Genomic DNA, 21,943 nt, shown 5'->3' with positions numbered 1-21,943 from the left:
CAAAAATAAAGTTACAATTCATTTAAAATTAATAGTAATTAATTCGCTGTTGTGTTACATTATCCTTCATAATCATTCTAATATTCTAATAATTTGGTGCTCAAACTAATTTCCTTTTTTCAGCAATTTTGAAATAAGTTGTTTTGCTTCAAAAAAAAAAAAGTGTAAACCTTTATATAATATATATATTCGCAAAAAACAAAAGTTTGCTTCTTTTTTTTTGGTGGGAGACAAAATGTGACATTTCTCCGACAGTGCTCTCATAGTTACTTTATTCGCGATTATCAATCAACTTTATTCTGATTGCTGTCAGTGAGAGCGTTAGGCCATTTTATAGTGTAAATTGGTGTCATAATTATGTAAAGATGCAGCAGTGCTGTTTCTCAAGAGTAATTACCTGCGCTGAACTGATTGATGTGTCTCTTTTATTGAATGGTTTGAGTGTGTGCGCTTTACTGCTGGAGGAGAGTGTTTTTATAAGCAGTTTGTGTGATGAGAGTGTTTCGGTAATGAGGTCCCGCGGGACTCTCACCGGGTAATTACAGTCTCTATGAGATATTAAACTGTTTCCTGTGTCTTTTTGTTGGGCTTTAATTGCATGCAACAAGTAAGGCGAGTCTTTTCATTCTCTTCCATGGCACAAACGAATGTAACTCGCATCGTGTCTGCAAAAGAATTGTTTTATATGATAAATAGCTTCGCACAAGGGAATTTAAAGAGATGTCATGGAGAGCTGAAAGACTTCGTGTTCTATTGAAACCGATCGCTGAGGTTTGTTTCATGTTGAGGATCTGCGTCGATGTGTTTTGGGAATCACGTTGGTTCTGCACTATTCTTGTTTGAATTGATTTTCGAACATTTTCATTTGAACAGTTAGCGCCCTAGACTAGATAATTCAAGGTAAGCAGCTAGACTAAATAATTCAAAATAGTGTCCATCATTTTGATGAACAGCATTTTAATGCATATTTATATATCAATGCGCTTGTGCTCCTTTGCCAAATGTTGGTGTTTAGCTTAAAAAACGGACCAAATATTTGCAAAAGTACTGCATTTCTGCGTTTTTGTGAGCAAACACATTTCTCAGGGGAAATGTGAGGGTTTTGCAAAAGCATGCAAATATTTTGTGAGAGAATAGAATGTTTCTTTGAGGAACACGAATGGTTTGTGAACAAACGCACAGTTTCTCAGGGGAAAACAATACCTTTGAATGTAACATTTGTATTAGAGTGTAATGGATTATCAAGAAAGATAATGTTGAAAATGTAAGACCTTCCATTGTTTGTTGAGCAGTGTTTTGACAAAGTTCATTGCGGAAATGCATGTAAGCTTACATTCGAAAGTGGAGAGTGGTGGAGAAAGACAGAAAGAAAGAAAGAAAGCTTCCAAAACCTTCACTCTCTCTGTTCCTTTCTGGTGGAACCTCAACCTGAACTCTACCTGAACTACTAAAACCACCACAACTCTCAAGATACAAGAGTGCTCATTTCATGCTGGCTTTTAAGTTTGGATAGAGTATATCGCATTTAATTTGCTAAAAATGAATTCATTGTGTAATTTCTCTGACTTCGCTGACATTTTGAATGTGTATTTGTGTATTTCAGGTCTCATCAGACCAGGCGGAGGACATCAATTTATCCGTGACGCTCGAGGACATGATGCACAGTGATTTCAGTCGCAACGCGAGTCCCAGCGATGGCACTGAACTCAGCGGCAGCGACCTGCTGTCCTTAAAGAGTGACACCCTATCTTTGCTCAGTGAAGCGGCCATCTCATGCAAAGTTAGTAAACACTCATACAATGTCTTTTTGATTCTACACTTCATGATTCGTCGGATCGCTGCTCTTCTCACGCTGTGAGACTGTCTGGGTTACAATCTAGTTTCTGCTGCTGCTCGCTCAGTACATGACAGGTGTTTGCATCTGATTTGTTTCTCCGTATCAGTGAAAATTCATGAAAATGCTAATTCATTGCCTGACAGTAGGTGGCGCTTATGGAAAGGCACAAATACAGTTGTAAACAAAGGTAGCGCAAATTTCCGTTAAATGGTATTTAGATTTTCAAGCATCTGTTTCGATTTTTATAGTCACTTTATGTTTTTCAATGAAAAACAAGCACAAGAGTTACCCTTGCCTGTTTTCTCTCTCATTGGCTGTAGGTCGTCGCCTATATCATTTACGGTCGAAACACATTTCACACCGCAAGACTGTGGGTTGCTAATAGGTTGAGATATCTTAACTTGACATATATCTCATTGACATTAGCTACACATTGGTTCTTCTCTTGATTTTGAATAGTCTTTTTTACGATCGTTGCTTGTCAGACTATTCAAACATAATGTTCATGTCGCACTGTGGGATCTCAGTTGTCATTAATAACATCCTGACAGTCAAGATGCGTTAAAAACTTGGTTACGACGTGTGTATAGACTGTACGATGATGACAAATAATGACTCGTAGGCTGTGATAAACGTTACTATAGAAAAATAAAACAATGCCATTTTTTGTCTGGGACAACTGGGTTGCAGTGTGTCTCTGGTTTTACGATTTTCAAAATTCGCCTCGATAACCAAATCATGGCTAAAATGTGATCGCAGTGTGAGCTTTAGGTTGCGTATTTAACTCATTACGCAATTGTCAGCAATTTCCATAAAATTGTCGTTGGTTGAAAATCAGGCAATCCTTGCAACTCTCTGAAAGCCACACAAGTTCTTGCAAGTTTGTATTAGGCAAGCACATATTAAGAAATTACCAATCCGGTTTTCTTTAGTAGCTCAGAGTTTCATTTGATCAAACAGCATATGCTCATCATTACATACTCAAGTGCATCTCTGGCTTTGGCTCATCATGTTTTCTCAGCTTGTCTTTTGTAATCCTCTTAGAGGCTCCTGCTTCTTCTGGCTCAGTGAATGTCTTAGCCGTACAGTGAGGATGGTCACCCCGCTGATGAGGTCAGCCCGGCCTGCCCTCCTGTGTCAGATCTTAGCATGTTTTTAGACCTCTTGATTTGAGTTGACATACACAGCAGGTTTACAGGTTTAAGCATGGTTTCGTTTTGTTGCCTTCTATGGTGTCTTTATCCACTTTTACTTGGTGTCACACACTCTCATTGAGTGATCTGAGTTCAATATGAGTTCGGTCCAGTTCTTTAAAAGTATCCATGGCATGACGTATGTTATCATTGAAAATGAACAGTACCATTAATGTAAATTCAGACGAATTTTGCCTACTTGATCTCGTGTCATTAACGCACCTTGGTTCACTTTTTAGCGAGACACAAAATATGTATAAACACTAGAGGCAGTACAACTTCCTTTCATTCCTTTTCACACAGATTTACACAGAGTTTCGATTAATAAAGTGTAATTTTCGCAACATCACTTCAAGAATAGTATGTTATGACTTTAAAACAATAGTAATATGCTGGTATATTTGAAAACCGATGATTTGAATGTTAGCGTCACACATATCCAGCTTCATATCAGTGGGTTTTAAAGACGGGAGGTCTGTTTGGTAGCTCACAGATTCAGAGACGTACTTGAGAGGTGGGGAGCTCTGGTTTGAATCCTGTGTAACTATGGTTTAACAAAAGAGTTGCAATCGGTGTAAAATGGCACGGTCGCATCCACAAGTTCATTTTTGTATCGGTTTGGCATTTGTTAACACTAGGTAGGTTTAGGGTTGGATTGCATATCAGCATTAACTTTTATCAACAGTCTTAGAATCATCCTAACTCCCTAGATACATCCTAATTCTCACTATTTACCAGTTGCTTATTAGCATGCCTATTATTAACAACTAAGAAAAGTCATAGTTAATGGTTTGTTAATGGTGAGAATTGGACCTTAAAGTAAGGTGCGACACATTTTTAATAAACACACAGTAGACTCGGTATGCCTCATAATGAAGTGAACTGTAAAACTGTCAACCCTGTTACCATCAACCCCGTTTGCCATAATTCCACCCCAAAGTGGTTTCATATATATTAATTTAGCTTCAGATACCAACATGCAGACATGTATCAACATTAAAGACATTGTCTGTCTGATACAAAATTTTAAATCATGCAGAAATCTTCAGAATCGCATTATTAGAATGGAAAGTATCCATTAAATTACGAACTATTCGCCACCTATAAATCTCCCCGCATTTGACCTTCCACTGATGCCTTAAGCCTGGTGAAAACTGTATAATTTTGCCATCCGAGACAAATTTTTGGGATCATGAAGGATTTCTATTGTTGTAGGGCACAATCATGAGTCTTCGATTGTCGACACGTTGACCAATAGCAATGCTCTTTGTGGTAAATCTTAGCCACCAGTGAAGATACAAAACACGTTGTTCATTACTAAAGTGAACTTTATCCACTTTTGCTTGAGAATGCAAATACAGAATGTCCTGTCTGGTGTTTGGCCGACTTTGTCAACATGGAATCGCTGGGATGACTAGATGTTAAAGAAATTCCAAAACAAAATCATACAATGTATCGCAGGCTTTACAAGGAAAACATCTTGTATTGCAGCGACATCCCCACTGACTTCCTTCTGAAAGAAAATATTAGGGCAGCTGTGGTAGTAATCAAGGCTGAAACAACAGATATTCTTCCTTTATCCTGTGATTTCACGCTTATCCAAGCCTGACCTCACTGCCGCTCCTGGTAGAAAGAAGTTACAATGTTTTTTTTTTATATTACAGATCAATGGCCTAAATCAACAGTACGACTCCATAAAACTGTTGGTGTCAGGTGGAGCCTAGTCATTTTCCCTTAACTAAAACATCAGTGTTTTGCCATGCAACCTTCAATGCACACGCACACACATATATTTATATATGTAAGAGATAACACATTACCAAATGAGAAAATGGCCTTTCTTAAACGACTAGCCAGTAAGCCGTTGTTGCTTGCCTCTTCAAACAAGCACAGTAAGAGGTTTCAGATGACCTTGCGCACCATCCTGTCACTTTGACAATACCGGGGAACATTGTGGGGCAAGAGATCTTTCTCCCACAGGCAGACGGATGTAAATGGGAGTAAATGGGTTTTTCATTTCTAAATGCCGTCTGATAATGGAAGTGGGTGATGTGTCAGATCACACACATATGAGCCTCTGTTGGAGATAAGGCCATTTGTACAAGAGCAGTATGTGTGTGTGTGTTATCTTCACCCCTCTGTTTCCACAATTTCTATTCTGTTCCTGAAAGACTCATTTGAATTTCCTCATCATAACAGCCCTATGCTTGAACCTCAATTAATATGTTAATGTTGCTGTGCAAGGTTTTTAATTAGTATAAGATGAATCACATTGCATTTTGGGGACCTGATTATCGCTCTCAGATGCTTTGGGGGGTGTCGTTTTGTTGTTACGTGAGGCTTGTAATGGTATTGTTCAGGGTAGAATTTTTCAAGCTTAAAGTATTTAATTTTCTATATAGATATTTTTTTGAAGATGCAAGGGTACACATATGTGGAGTTCCTTCACTGGCATCTCTTCTATCCATCCTTCTCTCTTTCTCCCCCTCTCCTCTGTCTGATTTTTGTCCACTGCTATTATTTCCATCCCAGTAATCTGTTGAGGTACATTTAGTTTTGCGAGCGAGTTATTGAATCATAACTGTGATTTTAAAAGAGTAATTAAAGTTAAATGTGGCCCTGATGAGCTGCTCCTTCAGGAAATGTTGTGATATTAAATTATTTATGACTAGAGGGTCTCTGTACCATATGTAAATCATTTAGATATGCAAATGGGCCGCTAAATCTCATAGATTATGAATAAAAATGTACTATTCCCAAGTTTAGCTCTGGGCTTTTAATCACGGAATTACTTTTCTTTTTGTTCATGCCTGATGTCATATTAATCACATGATAGAAACACTATAAGGAATAAGACACCTTCTGATATGTGTATAAACAGCTCAAATCACAAAAAAAACGTATAATACCATTTTGAATGTTAAGATAATTAATTATTTCAACTTGAATGCTGCGATTTTTAGAATCTCCTTTTGCTTCATGCATGTGTAGGTTTAGGAGTAGATGTTTTTCCTTATACAAATGGTGCATTTTTAAAGAAGTTGCAAAAAAATTGTACAAAATTCAATTTAAAGATTAAAAATTCAGAATCAGGACGACCTTAAAAGTGCAAACCTCATACAAACTAATTTGAGATAGCCCTTTGGAAAAAAAGAAAGTGTGTGTGTATGTGGGGGGGGGATATAAATACTGAAACGTACACTTTTTTTTCAAATGAAGTGGAGTGCGTTTCAGATTCAGAGAGGACTCTCTGTCTGACAGTAGAGCGGTGTGAAACTGCAGGCCTTTCTAGCTGTCAGAGCTCCACATTTCACCACTGTTTGACAAGAGAAAGAGAGATAGACTGGCTGTTTGTGTGGAGAAGGGGAGAACGACTTTGTGCTAAAATATGGCCATTTTGTTTAGGCATTATGTATTCTGTTTTTTCTTCTTTTTCATATTCTGTTCTCATTTTACTATCCTACTAGAAATAGAGGTGTGTGGATGTGGTGTATATGTAAACAGCAACAGTGTATACATATATAGTGTAATCGCTTATAAAAATATAAGTGATTAATCAGGAGTTCACATTCAGCAATTGATTATATTTTTGTTCACATAATCACAGCAATAGTTATGTTTTACTAACAAACAGCAATAATAAATGTCAGACTGGTAGATACTATAATATTGCGTTTTGAATTACCTGTTTTTTTTATGTGTTGTACAGAGTGATGAACAAGAAGGACCTGAAGAAGACACTCGGAGCGTCACTGCATCTTCAGTTATGGTATTTCAATTAATCAATGAGTGGTATTTAATTATTTATGTGGCATTTTTAGGTCTAGTAACTCCAGTGATAAAATTGCTATTATTATTTTTATGTACACTTCAGTTGGCATTTATTTATTTATTTATTAGTTTAGCCAACCCTGTTATAAAAGGTAAAATTTGATTTTATTTTCACCTTGTTTTATTTTAGGGTCTCTTAACTTAACTTTTTAGCATGCATATTACTAGAATATTAGACATTTATTAGTAGTAATTAAGCACATATCAGTGTCTTATTCTACATCCATAATCCTACCTAAACGTGACAACTACCTAATTATTAATAAGCAGCAAATTAGGAATTTATTGAGGAAAAAAGTGGTAGTTTTGAATAAGTGTTCCATGTTCTAAAGAAACATTACAACCTATATATATATATATATATATATATATATATATATATATATATATATATATATATATATATATATATATGTGTGTGTGTGTGTGTGTATATCATCAAATGTGTTTGTTACATTGTATTACATCACTCTGTATTGTATATAACGCAGCAAGACTGCTAGTACCATAAATCAATAAACCATACCACACAGTGTTTTGGGAAGATGGCTGAGCTCTATTTCAGGCATTTTTTCTCAAAGCATTTCCTTGCAGAGTATACAAACAGTCTTCTCCCAGAACAGCATGCAGGCGGTTGAAGGACAGCCCCCTCAGTGAACGCTTGCGTTTTTTAATTATCGTGGAGGTGACACCTCTTCCCCGAGCATCTCTCACCTGAGCTGTAAACAGGGCTGTGAACTTTGCCGTCAGCCACACGACCCTGAGTGTCATTGATGAAGGGAAAAGCTCATTAATACACACCCAGCGAGATACAACACAGCACGGCCAGCTGAGAAACCCTCAACATGCCCATATAGCTTATTTCTAAAGCATTTTTACAGCATTTCAGAAAGATGGCATTTCATTGTAGTGAGTCTCACAGATATGTCTGATTAATTGCTGTCCTGTTTTTACTTTTGTGATGTTATTATGTCTTAGTTACAGAAAGCTTTTGAGTGTTTACACTTCAACACACACTTACAGTGACCTGGATGTGTCAAGCTTTAAAAACCAACCACAAAAGCACCATAAGAGCTGAATAAAATTAGCTTTTATGACTTTTGTGCTATATTCCATATTTTTTTAGGCCATGTGATCATGCTGTGTGCAAAACAGACCAAAATCTAATTATATTTTGCTTATGCCATAGCTAATTTGCTAATAACTTGGCTCTCAATTTAAAACAAATTTGCCTCTCAAATTTGTCACTTTTAGAACGTTTTAGCTTGCTGCTTTACATTTAAATGGAAAGTTAGCATTCACTTGAGCAGAGTTCCTCTGAAACCCTCCTCCTCCCTAGTTCCACCTGTATAGATCTGCTATAGATTGTTATATAGGCTAAATGTGCAGCAGCAGTATGTCTTAAATACTCACAGTAGCAAATCTGAGTATGTATTTGCAGCAGCGAGTTCCTGTAATACTTTTGCAGTAATCAGCCATAATCTACAACAACAGCAATAACCCATAAGACTAAATACATTAGTTTTACCGGGACAGATTTAAAACAGAAAGTCTGGACTCCATCACAGCATTCATTGGCCAAATGGAAATGAGGGATGGGTCAAGAATGTCATCATTGTCTGCCCAGGACCTCTTCTCAGGACCGTACCCCTCCCAGTCTTTGAGATACTGTATCCGTCTGCCCGGCTTGCCGGGAGTCAAGAACTTTTTTGACTCTGTAAATGGTCTCACTGAACTCAACTTCGGGTGGAGGAGGGAGTACCTTCGTGCTCTGCGGAGGAAGGGAGAAGAGGGTTAGTGAAGAGCTTTAGTAAGGAGATGTGGAAGGTGGGTGAGATTTGGTAGTGATCAGGTAATTGCATTTGGTAGATAACTTTATTGATGCGTTTTGAGATGGGGAAATAACCTATTTACTGAGGGTAGTTGGAGATGAATATTCCAGGTTGATAGCTAGATGCAATCACCAGGTTGGTAGACGGGATTGGTGGATCGGTGAGTGTCAGCGTAGAACTTTTATCCGCAATGCCTGCTGGAGATGGGCGTGAGCTGAATCTCATACCCTCACACTCCCCCAGAACTAGTAATCTACTGCTGGGACTTCTAAGCATTCCTTGGTCCCGACCAATTTCTTGAATTTTCGGTCTGGCCGTTGGTCTGAGGATGATAACCAGAGGATAGACTGACAAAGACACATAAGAGGCGGAAGAACCGTCAGACTCTGGAGGTGAATTGGGAAGTTCCCAAAGACGTGTTGGAAGAGAGCCTCTGCAGTCTCTAGGGCGGTAGGTAGACCTCGTAGGGGAAATCAACTTATCAACTGTAGCGACATTTACTTCCACCACAAAGCAGAGACTAGTGTCAGGATGGATCAGCACGGGAGAGGTACAGAAGGCCTACTTGACTGTGATGAAGTGAGTAAGTTTGCAATTCCAAGGAATCTCTGTAGCTCCTTGACCGTGGTAGGCGGTGGCCTGTTATGCATCACATCAATCTTTTTGGGGTCATTTGAACACCTGTGGGGATGTTGTAGACCAGGAAATTGATGGTGGTTTTGTGAAATTGGCAGGAATGGTGCTGACAAAGATGTTGGAGTACCTAGATGTCTGTGGTGTTTGGAAATGTTAGGTGAGTATATGAGAATTTCATCAATGTAGACGAGGTCGAATCAGTGAAGCATGTCCCCGAAGATTTTGTTTATGAATTTTGAAATATGGAAGGAGAATTGGAGAGCCCGTATGGCTTTACCCAATATTTTCCACTCATCACTATTGCAGATGAGGTTATAGGCACTTCTCAAGTTGGGTTTGCTGAAAAGTTTTCAGGAAAGCAGGAATGAGAGGGAGTGGATAGACAAACTTTACCATCTGGTTGTTAACTTTACCATCGTCACCATACCATAGTCAATACAGGGTTTTAACCCTCCATCCTTCTTGGCGACAAAGAAGAAGCTGGATGAGGTAGGAGTGATGGATGGTCGGATGAACCCCTGTTGAAGAACCTCCTTAACATACTCCTCCATGGCAGCCCTCTCCGGGACTGACAGATAGTAGCAGGCAGCAGGTCAACTGCACAGTCCCATATCCAGTTAGATGGTAAATGAGTGGCTGCAGTTTTGCTAAACACACCAGAAAACAGGTAATATTTGGGTGGAATGGGTGGAATTGGCAGTGAATCAGGGCCTTCAATGGTGGTGGAACAGAGGGATAATGGAGACGGAAAGGATCTTGACTTGGGCAGTTTGTTCAAACACTTTTGCACACGGCTCTCACTCCATCGGAGGTTCTCTCCTGATTCCCAATCAATTGTGGGTCAATGGCGAGCCAGCCAGGGACGCCCGTAAACAATGTCCACGACTGCTTCCTCCTATACCAGTAAAGAGATAGGCTCAGAGTGGAGGCATCTGATGTGTAGTACCACGTCTGGGGTGCGGTGGCACACCAAACCTCTGCCCAGCGGCATGATAGCTGATTTGGTTGGCATAATGGGGAATAGAGAATTCAGTAAGACTACTGGACCAGATAAAATTTTCAGAATCTCCAGAGTCAATGAGCACCTTGACTGGGAAAGACTGGTTGTGATACATTAGGAGAGCATTGATGTGAGGCACACTGAATATGGTAGGAGTTTTATGGACAGTACTCATCGCTAGGTGTGGAGGACAGACTGGGCAGGTGTGGAGAGCGTGGTCGCGAGACAAACAATAGAGACAGAGGCCCTGGGTGATACGGTGGGACCTTACCATAGTGGTTACAGTCTCTAAGTGACAAGCAGACATCTGTTGGGATATATGACCTGTTTTGCGGAGGAAACTCTCAAGACCCACCCTGTCATCATAGATAGACATGTGTTGACAAACAGAGGGGTTCAGTCCGGATGGATGAATCTGCTTGTTGTAATTGCAGCAATTCATCATACACAGAGACTTTGGTGGTAGACAGACTGAAAACCTCCTGGAAGTGTTCCACAAAACTTTCAAGGGAGTTCCACATAAGGGCTATCCATATTCCATAGAGCTTCCATCCACTGTAGTGCTCGGCCAGAAAGTAAGAGATAATAAAGGCAACTTTGCATCGCTCAGCTGGGAAGTGATGGGGGTTTTATCTCTAAATAAAGGGAACATTGTAACAGGAATCCGCTGCATGAAGCTGCCTCACCCAAGAAGTTTCCAGGTCAGGCAATGGGACTGGCGGAGGGAGGAGTCAGAGAGGGCAGAGCTTTTTGTAAGGTGTGCGCGAATGCAGTGAAGGTTTTGGTTTGTGAATCCATGTCACTTGTTTGTACGGGGCTAGCCATCTGTCATACTATGGTCAGAAAGGCAGATACGAGGGTTCAGGCAAACAAGTGAGGGTTTTGTTCACAGCTCAAGGATCAGGCTTCCAGGTAAATAGCAACTCAAACATTAACAGAAGACGTATAAAGAGTCTTATCTGAAAAATCTTTCCTTCCTTAGCAGGCAGACGGTGGACAGGCAGACCAAAGGCAAACAGGTAGGCAGAGACCAGAGAGTAGCTTGCAACCTTAAGACCTGCCAATAAGTGAGTAAGTGGAGTATGCTTAAATGTGGTGCAGGTAAGTGGGTGCAGGTGTGGGTGATCAGTAATCAGGTGAGAGTGAGTGTGTGTAGGAGGCTGGTTTTGCTGGTGACTGTGTAACAGTTGTTTGCTACAAGGTCCAGCTACAGAGACATGTTCGCATTGCATTTTCAGTCTGACAGTATTTCCATAACGCAAAGGCTGTGTCTCACTAGCCAACTCCAGACAACTTGATTTCAGTCTGACTGCCACTCTTATAGACTGTTTATGTTGAAATCTCTCTCTTCTGTCACAGGCCTGTCACACTCACCAATTAAGAATGGAAGAGGGATGACAAACTAAACGACTGCCCCTGACATTTCTCTCCCACTCCCTGACACGCAAATGTCAAAATAAACAATTGTTATAGAACTGAACAAACTTTGTATGCAAGAAAAGATTTACTCATTCATTAATCTGTATGAAACAAACCTTAGAATATAGCATACATGTCTTTTTAGATAATTTTGGTTTACAATCATGTGAAGGCGAGTAAAGGTCACTAATATATATATATATATATATATATATATATATATATATATATATATATATATAGTGAGGTATTTGTTTAAAACCCAAACACTGTATTCGCAGATTTTTTTTTCGTGCGCAATTGGTTGATCCACAAGGGGGCGACGCTGGTTGTCAGACAAGCAATGGAAAAAACGGAACAACAACAAACTACTAGAGACTGCAGCATACTTAAGTATGCTTTGGGCTTGTGTTAACAGGCAAATCTCTGTCTTCAGGCTTCCATAATCAGGCAATACAGAGAATCAAATACAGAGTATTTACAATTTATGCCCATGAGTTTTGAGGCCACGTAATAAACTACATCATAAACTTGCTGCTGGAAGCATTTCTTTCAAAATGGATGTCAGAAGGCAACAGAGCCATAAACAACCAGAGACATTAATTTCAGTATAAACGAGGGGAGTTTGTCTCTTGTAAACTTTCATTTTAACTTTGCTGTAAACTTTATTGGCTGGGTACCAACTGGCCTGCCAATTACAGCTCCTTTCTCTTGTTAATTTTATGTTGGGGTGATAAATTCTCAGCAGGGCTTGAGTCCTGACCTCAACCTTACCTACTTCGTTCATAAAGAAATCTCCAAAAGCACACCCGTTGGAAAAAAAAACAACAACAAAAAAAAATCATCACAAAATATGACAAAGATAACCAATTTGTTAATGTGCATTTTAACGTTTTTTTTTTTTTTTTTTTTGTGGTACATTTACACCCATGCTATGCTTTTTTAGTTTAGCTAAACCAAGCTAATGAACCAGTAGCTGACTCACAACACTGGCTGTGTGTAGCAATAGCTACAGCATGTTTCTCCTCCATCCCCGGTGCCCACACAAAGGGCACAAAAACTTGCTGATATTGTATCTCTCTCCCAGCGAGTGGGACACTGACCTAGCTGTCTCATTCTGCCAATGCTAACAGAGTGAACACCCCAGATCGGCCATTTCCATGTTAGCATTCAATGTCTGAACAGGCACCTTCAGTGAGACCACGCTGAGATGAGTTCACCAGGCCATTGCATTTGTAGCGCCAACACGGCACTTCCCATGTTCAAGAGTAAACCTGACTCACCTCCAACTCGCTCGTGATTTAGCATATTGTAATTGTTAGCCAAAATATTGCATTTTTTTAAATAGACCACATATATGTGAACAAAAAAATCACCATGTCATGCAGAACACGCAAAGGCTTAAGGCATTGCTGTGGTCTTTATTTCAAAATATGAATAAACCATTACAAAACATTCCAAAACAAACCATTAAAGGGTTACTCCACCCCAAAATAGTCATTTTTACTTATCCCTGTGTCGTTCCCCATTTTGGAGTGTATCTGTTTTGAGACTTTACATTTTTTTTATCTGTTCACTAACAGCTTGTAACACCCCAAAGAGTAGGGTAAATTTGAAATGGCATCATATGACCCCATTAACTTTTACCTCAATACACTTCAAATTTGCTGCTTATTAATAATTTGTAAGGTAGTTGGTAAGTTTAAGTATTGGGTAGGTTTAGGGATGTAGAATATGATAATGCAGAATATGTGCTTCATAAGCACTGATAAACAGCCAATGTGTTAATAATATTCATGCTTACAAGCGACTAGTTAACAGTGGGAATCGGTTGTTCTATAAACAGTTGTTGTTCTATAAAATATCTGGCCTTTTCTTTCTTAAAGTAACATTTCTGTCAAATAAAATATGTCAGAAACGATAGCCTCGTTGATACATATTAAGGTTGTGTGAGATTGAATCCCTCTTTATTGTCCTATCTGATAGCACTGTGCTATCTTAAAGTAAAGTATTTATTTGTAATATTTGACAGGATGTAGTTATGCTACAGTTAGTGAATCCATCGTTTGTTGTAAGTGCGTATATTACAGACATATTAATGCGTTTAATGGCTGTTTTAGAGATGTTTGCATGGCTGTCAAACGATAATGGTCTCTTAGAGACTTGAGGCATGTAAACAACTAAAAAAACACCTGGAGTGGGAAAACGTAGCCCTGACATATGATCCGTCTGAGAGTGAGAGTTTGGATCCTTTCATGTGTCCGTAAGAGCTGGAGCAAGACGGTCAGCCTTAGAGAGATACCTCGCAACGTCCATCACTGCAGCAGTTTGTCTTCATCAATCATCTGGCTGTTTGTTGACCATAGCAACAGGATGTCACAGTTATTTTTATAGATCTTGTTATTGGGGTCTGCCCTCTCACAGCAGGAATTTCCTCAGCACAAGGCATCATGGGAGTGTGCTTATGATGTATTTGCAGGGACCATGTTGTTTCTCTTTGATTGAATTACTGCAGCATTTTCATTATCGAAGAAGTAACACGTAACATTTTGCGCATGTTTGAATGCTCCTTCAATTTTGATGTGATTGTGCGGTATGGGTGTTGCTGTATCTCGTTGTGTTCTAACGAGCTGTCTTTAATTAGCTGGCATCGGGTGTTAGCAGCAGACAAATGAATGGGGCTCACATTAGTGTTTTCTGGTCTGGAGACGCTGCTGGAGTTTAAGAGTCAAGGTCACGCAGACCTCTCACCTTCATCTGTCAGCTCTTTTTGATCTGTAGACGCTTTCCTCTGTCTTTCTGCACGCTCTGCCTTTAACACGGGGTCAGAGGTCAAAGCAGGGCAAGGCCACAGGATCCCAGCCCTCTTTTTCCTCTTCTAGTTTTCCTTTTCTGGTTTGTTTGTTTTAAATATCGCCCTGTGAAGTATTTGTTTATTTTAAACTTCAGATCTGTGTAATGTTTTAGCTCTTATAAGATACATATGTCAGTATCCACGCTCAGCCCCTGGTCCCAATCGGCAGCCGCTCAGTTGCCATATTGAATCAATGTTTTTAACAGAAATGCAATAATGTCAGGACCTTCACGGCGGGGGTTTCAATTTGTCATATCATAAACAGGTGCTAAACATGAGGATTAGCGGTGTCGGGATCCACGGCCTTCCCTTGGATCGTATTATCTGGGTATTGGATCCCTGACGCGTTCTGTCAGATGGAACAACGGGGCCCTTGTGCTGGCCACGGGCGTCTGCAGGGCCCCAGACTTGGTCACAGGTCATTGATCAGTGTGACAAGAAACTCTGTCTGGTTCTGTTTAGAGGGAGGCTGCCTGGAACCGACCTCAGATTAGAAACGAAGAGAGGTCAAAACAAGTAGGAGCTGAAGGCTAGTGTTATAACTGATTTTCACAGTGCAGGAATACTAGTACTATGTTCTATGCACTGCAATTTTTCTGAATGCTACAGTTATTTTTCCTGTTGATGAATGCGTCATATATAACAAAATATGTAAGTAGAGCATTCACACCTGAAAAATCCAAAAATAAATCTTCAAATGAAAGATTGTGTACTTATTTAACCAAAAAGTGATAGATAGATAAATAAATAAATAAAAATAATAAATCATACTTGCATAGTAGAAGGGGAGGGGCTATCAGACTCGGATGTTGGATGATAAAATAACCCTTTAAAATGTGACAAAGTAGCCAGTAATAGCTCAATGGCAAACAGTACATCAAGTAAAATCAAAAACTAGTGATATAGATGTACAAAAAAGACTTTGGCATGTGTATGCTCCAGAATGGGTAGGATATGGGTTTTGTATCATAAGCATGTGCAGATCGCATATTATATGCTCCCAAAGTAAATGTTTGCTTATCAATACCATAAGTTTTTGTTTTTATGAGACTTGTAACTTTTAACATTAAAACCACAATTTAGAAACTCGGTGATAACACAGAGTTTAATGCCACATTTGTTTAGACAATGTTACGTTAGGTTTTAGAACTCTATTCCATCTCGTATATAAATAGTTTTATACTTCAGTTTCTTTTATCATCCCTGTCTTCCTGCCTCAGAGACAAAGTAGGTGAAACCTATTCTTTCATGCTCCCTTGTCAGGTTGTATGTCTCCCATGTCTTGTTTGTAGTCACTGTTTCATCGGGTGCAAATGGACCCCATCGAGAAAGAGTGGCTGCGTTGTGCGGCGCTAGGAAACGCTACTACCCTGTACCTGCTTCTTAAACAGGACCCTACACTTGTCTCCAAAAAGGTGAGACTTCACTATTGCATTTTTTTCTTTGTAAATAAACTTTATATGGTTACACTTTATTTTGGTAGTCCCCTCTAGACATACTCACTATATGTCAACTATTTCTAATTCATTTTCAACTACACGTCTACTAACTCTGAGGGTAGATTTAGAGTTAGTAGAATATGTTGACAAAGCAATGTTTCTAATTGTCAGAATGTAGCATGTTGTGAAACCATCGAAATAAATTGTTAGAAGTTATTAACCAGACGTCAGCTAATGCTCTAATGACTACTAGATAATATACAATATCGAAATTGGAATATCGAAATAAAGTGTTACCGAAACATTACTTAATATTTTGTGTGTAGTGCCAATTGTTTTACAGGTTCCTAGTAATTTGTGTAGTGACTAGAGGGTTGCAGCGATTGTGTTTCCTGAGTTGTAAGGGTCAAGCTAATTAGGATGAGGATTACGTTACTGCACAGTACCAGAATGTGTCTCTTTTGAAGATTTAGGGCAGGATGAAAGAACTCGGACAGGAACTGATTGTTGTTTGACCAGGAGCGTTTCTGTTGCCTGATAGTGTTAGAGGAACAGAGCGGGTCTTCTTTAAAGGTGAAGAGAAAAGAAAATAAAACACGCTGACGACTTCCAGATATTGTTTGTCCCCTGGATGCAAGCGCAGCCTGTATTGGCTTAACTTCAGAAGCCTTTGGCCCCAAGGCTGTGTATTCTGCCATTTACGCACACTTCCGAAACAAGGGAGATGGCTGGACACAGAAAACAGAGAAGAGGAAAAGGAAAGGAAGGTGGCAGACATGTGTCTGGTTGTAAATCATCACATATGTGCCTGGCAGCAGCAGCGGGTCGCGGCTCTACGGGAGTGAGGCCCAAAGCAGCAGCTCTTATTAAATTTCCATGAAGTTTAGTGAATTTACGCGGTGAGTGAGGATGACAGGGAACGGCTGGCGCTGCTAAGAACGCTTACCACCTCTGTAGCTACTGCTAATGCTAATAGCTACTTATTTTGCTCTTCTTTGACCAGTCGTCAGATATTAATGGGATCTACGAATTACTTTAAAGCAGTTACTCTTGAACTAAGTCCTAAAGCATCACTATGTGTTTACAGACTTGCAGTGCAAGAACCAATAGTTATTTAACGTTACTTACCCTGAGTCTAAAGGCCCATTCACACCAAGGACGTTCGTCATTAGTGTCCACACCAGCGAACAATGTCGTCTGTAAGCGTGTGCATTTCTGCTACTTTAAATTGCAGCTGATTATTTGTAAGCTGAAAAAAATGGTTTTTGAATGTGATTCCAACTATATTGTTTCCCCGTCCATTTATCATTTACTGAACTGGTCTAAACTGTAGTTGAGTTGCATGTTAATTACTAAATAATCACTAGTAAATCATGGCCCAAACATTCCTACAAACTACCCTAATTATAAAATCTAAGTACATTTTGTTTTTAAAGCATACCTGGCTTCATTTTTTTTCTCAATGTCAACAAAAAACATTGTTCTTTCCACTAGTTTTCAAAGTCAAATGGATTTCGCAATCTTAAGTCGCATCTAGAGTGAATGTGGTCCAGCGGGATACTGTTTCAGCCTAGTGCAAGTTTGTGGACCTGCTGCCGCCAAAAAGAACACTTTAAATCATGTGTCCGCTAGCATGCTAGTGCTGATAACAGCAAAATGTTCTTTTGTGTAAGTGATGCTAACTTAGACAACAACAGGACATTTCCAAAGAGCACGCAAGGTTTTCCTCTGTATCCCACAATACATTTTTCAAACAAGGAACCGGTTCAAATGCATCTTCATTGTCTTTGAAGATAAGATGGGACATTCTCATCAGATCGGACTTCAGATGTGGCAGTCAAAGATGGACATTTTTAGTGGACCTTTTTCGCTCATCCAGTCCCCCCAGGTCAACAGTAATGGCCAATGCTCTTAACCAGAATCAGATAAAAGCGATAGTGTTGATGGGATAGACAGCATCTTATGTGGCCATCACGATTGAGAGACAAAAACTCATAGGAAAGGTTAATCTCAGGCCCTTATCAATCAATTACATTTGGCTTTGTGGAATTAATGGCATGGCTGGAATTGCTTGGCAGGATTGAAAAGGGTTTGTGGGCTGAACTTGGCATTGGCGTCTCTAGGGGAAATGAAGCTCTTTGTGTTTGAAGCATCACAGCCAAATGGTTCAAACCCCTCTCATAGACGCAGATACAGAGCAAGATAACAGCTTCTCAAATTAATTAGTGCCTCCTCGTTCCCAATCAAACAGTTACCTTGAGTCCCTTGTGAATCCCTGTAGGAACGCTGCTCCATTGAAATTGCAGTGTGTGACTTTGTGGGGTACATCATTTGACCGTGTTTGATTTATGTGTCCGTGATGTCTACAATCTCATTAGATTTATTTGCTCTTTCTATTCCCAGGACTTTGTCACCGTAAGTACTACCTATACCCCTTCATCCCTGTCCTCTTTGCTTCTGATTCATGCCACTAGAAAGAACTTGTGCAATCTTGTCCTGTCTTTCTTAGTTTTACCCTAAGCTATCTGTTGTTTCCAGAAGAACATTAATTGTTATCTAAGGTTGTTTGAGGTGGTTGCTATAGGCAGTGTTGTGGTGCTCAAAATACCGAAACTACGCATTTTAGTAAGGTACCAGTTTGTTCTCAAACAGAGTAGCTTTCACAATTAAAAGTAAAACATAACTATTGGTGTTAAGGGAGTAAAAGCTAGTTAGTGTTTCATATTAACTAGCTTGAGGTCAAATTCATTTAATTTTTAATAGTAAACCTGAAGTCACTAAATAAAGAAGTGGAATAGTATGTTTTGAGGTGATGGTTTCGTACAAATTTGTGCTATGTGAAAATGTAATAAAAATAAAAGTAAGCTTAAAACTGTACCTCTAACTTCACTTCTAAACATAACCCTCTGTTATAAATTAACCATATTTTGTAAAATTTGATTTTGAATTGTTTTGTAGTAGAATGTGAACAACTTCAAAAAGGTTAGCAACTTTTTGTTAATAGCCTGTTCATCTAGATAATTCAGTGCTGACAGCCACGGAAAAGAAGTCAAAAAAAGACAGCCAGTAGGGGGTGTTTAGATGAATGATATGCATGTATGACTAGAGAATCCCACTGGTCAGCTGCATCCATCGCAATGCTGTTGTTTACTAGAATATGACACCAGGGAAATCAGATTTGCAAACAATAACATCCAAGGGCTTGCTAATCTTCTTAAGAGAAATTAATGAAGGGGGTGGAAATGAGAAGGAGCTGTAGCCAGGTTGGACACTGATCTTAAGGCGATCGAATAACAAGGGAAGATGAGACCAGGATCTGGGATTTAAGCTGAGGAGATCCCAGAGGAATCAAATGAGAGTTTAGCCCTTAGACTCACAATTTCTCAGCTTAAAGCCAACCACCCCCAAAACTTCAAAAAACAGGAGGCTTTGAAATAGGAGTAGGTGTCCATAATCCCCTCTGTGGATGCTAATCTATGTACCTAGATTTGGTCCTTCCCTTAGCCTGAGCTTCACAACAATGCTCCTCTCCTCTTGGGCTGGCCAACTTTAGCCTTGTGATGTGCTGATGAAGGTAGAATGGATTAGGTATTCTCTTTAGAGTAGTTATTTCATTAGATCTCATTAGCTCTCTTGACTAGAATGTAAAGGACACTTGCTTAGAGTCCATTGTACAGTATATCATTTGCATCAAGACAATGTCTGATCCATGTTGTGTTCAATCACTGTTGTATTCAATGACTTCATTGGATTTCCAGGGGGTAAGTATGCTCTCTAAGAGTCGTTTTTTGTTATTTCGTGTTTTTTAGCTGTGTTTGCTAAGGCAATCGTTCCCATGGTAGAGTAGGGACCCGGGTCATATCTAGGGAGCAGAGTATCATAGAGACTTTTGGGTGGCCTCTTTTGATTTAGGCCAGTAAGCAACCACAAAGACTACGCTAGCAACAACATAGCAGCATACTAAAACCTACCAGAATACCTCCAGTGCCCTGGTGACCACCCACAGTACCCTAACATAGGTGTCAAACTTTGTAATGCAAGGATCCCCAAATATAACGATTCCTAATCCTTTGTTCACACCAAAAGTGAAACGAATATTCACATGGCGTTACTCGCTCTAGATTTCTTGTGAGCCTTTTTTAAATTTTTTTTAAGCAAATAAAAAAGAAACACTCTCCAACCCATCATGCAAATTTCCTGCTCAAGTTGGTTTTTTAACTGAAGTGAAAGACGCAATAGGGACGAATATCGCCCGTTCAAAGCGTCATATTTATTAGCATCTTTGCATTGACATTGTAACCTACTTGAGCAAATAATTCAATTCAATTAGCTTTTGCTGTGCTAACACCATAAAAAAAAAGTTTGAAAAAGCGTGGTGAAACTTCTGTCAACAGTGGAGTCCTGACTTATGGCTAAAGAGGCTTAAGATGGAATAATAACCAAATAACCATAATTGACATAATTGTGTACCCTACCATACCGTACTGTATAAAACCGTACCACTCACTGTACTGCTTTCTCTCAACTTGCTGTCCTATGAAAATAAAAGCATCAAACCTGCACAGACTGAGATCGAAGCTATATTTGCATGGTTATTTTCAATTTCTAAAATCTATTTTTGCGATACCCTTTTATATTTCAAATGAACACAATTGAGTTCATTCTTACAGAACTGACAAACAGTAACGCAGTGTGCATATATCACTGCAGTTTTCATTGATCTTTATTAATTCAACTTACATTAAAAGGCTCTGCCTGCATTTTCAAGATCTAATAATGAGAGAAACCAGTGTTAATGTATGAAAACATGGTCATGGTGGTTTACACCTTCAGGCGTCTTCATGCAGGAGTTGAGCACTCTTGTTCAACATTAATAATTGCAATGATGAGGTATTTAATTCATGTTAATTTGTGTGTCTGGTATGCGGCTGTCTCTATACTCACAGGCAGCCGAATGATCATTGTGTCTAATTATAGTGTAATGACACGGCAATTATTAGTTCAACAAACAGGCACCGCTCCAGCCGCCTCGGGGCAGACATGCACCTCTCTGCATCTCTCAGCCAATAGGAGCGGAGGATTGAGCTGCTGTGGCGTAAAAGGATTAAATTCATGGATAAGTTTTAGGAGAAGGAAGGCTCTTTACATCTCTTTATTGGCCTTTTGTATATTTACAAAAAAAGAATTTCACAGTGCTGCAGCGTAAAGGTGGTGGGATTTTACAGTTTTCGATGATGAGCGGTAAAATATACCTTAAAAAAGTCAGCAATGTTTCTTTTTTAATTGTTACAGACACACTTGACTCACAATCGAATTCGATAGAGTTTAATGTCAGCGTGTTGCAAAGAAAAACGCTCGATACTCTACGGGAGTAGAGGGAACCGAAGTGATGCTAACTGAGTACTTACTGAGTAAAATGGTTATTCAATTTTGATGATTTAATTATTATGAATAGTTGTTTTTGTGTTTAATTATTATGAGTGAATGCAGTAACTACCGAGGCATGGCACTTATGGCATGGTCACGGATAGTATAGGCACAAACATTGCTAAATAAAAATATTAATAAGTATAGTATAGTATAGTATACTTATACGGTTTGTATTTCTTTTATGCAATAAATGATTGTGATATTGTGTTGGATCGTTACTTAATGTTTAATATAAAACCTGGGTCCTGAAGCAAAACCAGCTGAGAACAACCCCTTCAATTCTGTCTGAAATTGAAAATATTCAAAGCTTTTAGCATTATCAAACCTCGGATTTGAGTGATAAGGTCATAAAAGGTCTGTGTGTGTGTGTGTGTGTGTGTGAGAGACTGCTCTCCCTGTGCAATAATTCAGTGTTATCCCAGCAGTCATTGTAAGAGGCTGTTAATGTTGCTCTTTTGTGTGGGGCTATGGC

General features: G+C 39.3%; 1 protein-coding gene across 4 annotated transcripts in view; it reads left to right on the top strand.

The window, feature by feature from the left end:
* LOC122330809 (ankyrin repeat domain-containing protein SOWAHC) overlaps positions 1 to 21,943 on the top strand; it is a 52,952-nt gene that overhangs the window by 13,508 nt on the left and 17,501 nt on the right. For 3 of the 4 annotated variants that reach the window (XM_043228139.1, XM_043228138.1, XM_043228137.1), the window contains exons 4-6: positions 1,604 to 1,780; positions 6,740 to 6,799; positions 15,895 to 16,017. In XM_043228139.1, the coding sequence (XP_043084074.1) occupies positions 1,604 to 1,780; positions 6,740 to 6,799; positions 15,895 to 16,017 (360 nt within the window). The remainder of the gene's footprint in view (positions 1 to 1,603; positions 1,781 to 6,739; positions 6,800 to 15,894; positions 16,018 to 21,943) is intronic. The other variant, XM_043228140.1, reaches the window with a different exon arrangement.

Source organism: Puntigrus tetrazona, chromosome 25, assembly GCF_018831695.1.
Source record: "Puntigrus tetrazona isolate hp1 chromosome 25, ASM1883169v1, whole genome shotgun sequence".
Classification (NCBI taxonomy): domain Eukaryota; kingdom Metazoa; phylum Chordata; class Actinopteri; order Cypriniformes; family Cyprinidae; genus Puntigrus; species Puntigrus tetrazona.
Note: the sequence above shows the minus strand (reverse complement) of the source record. Positions and strands in the feature narration are given on the sequence as shown.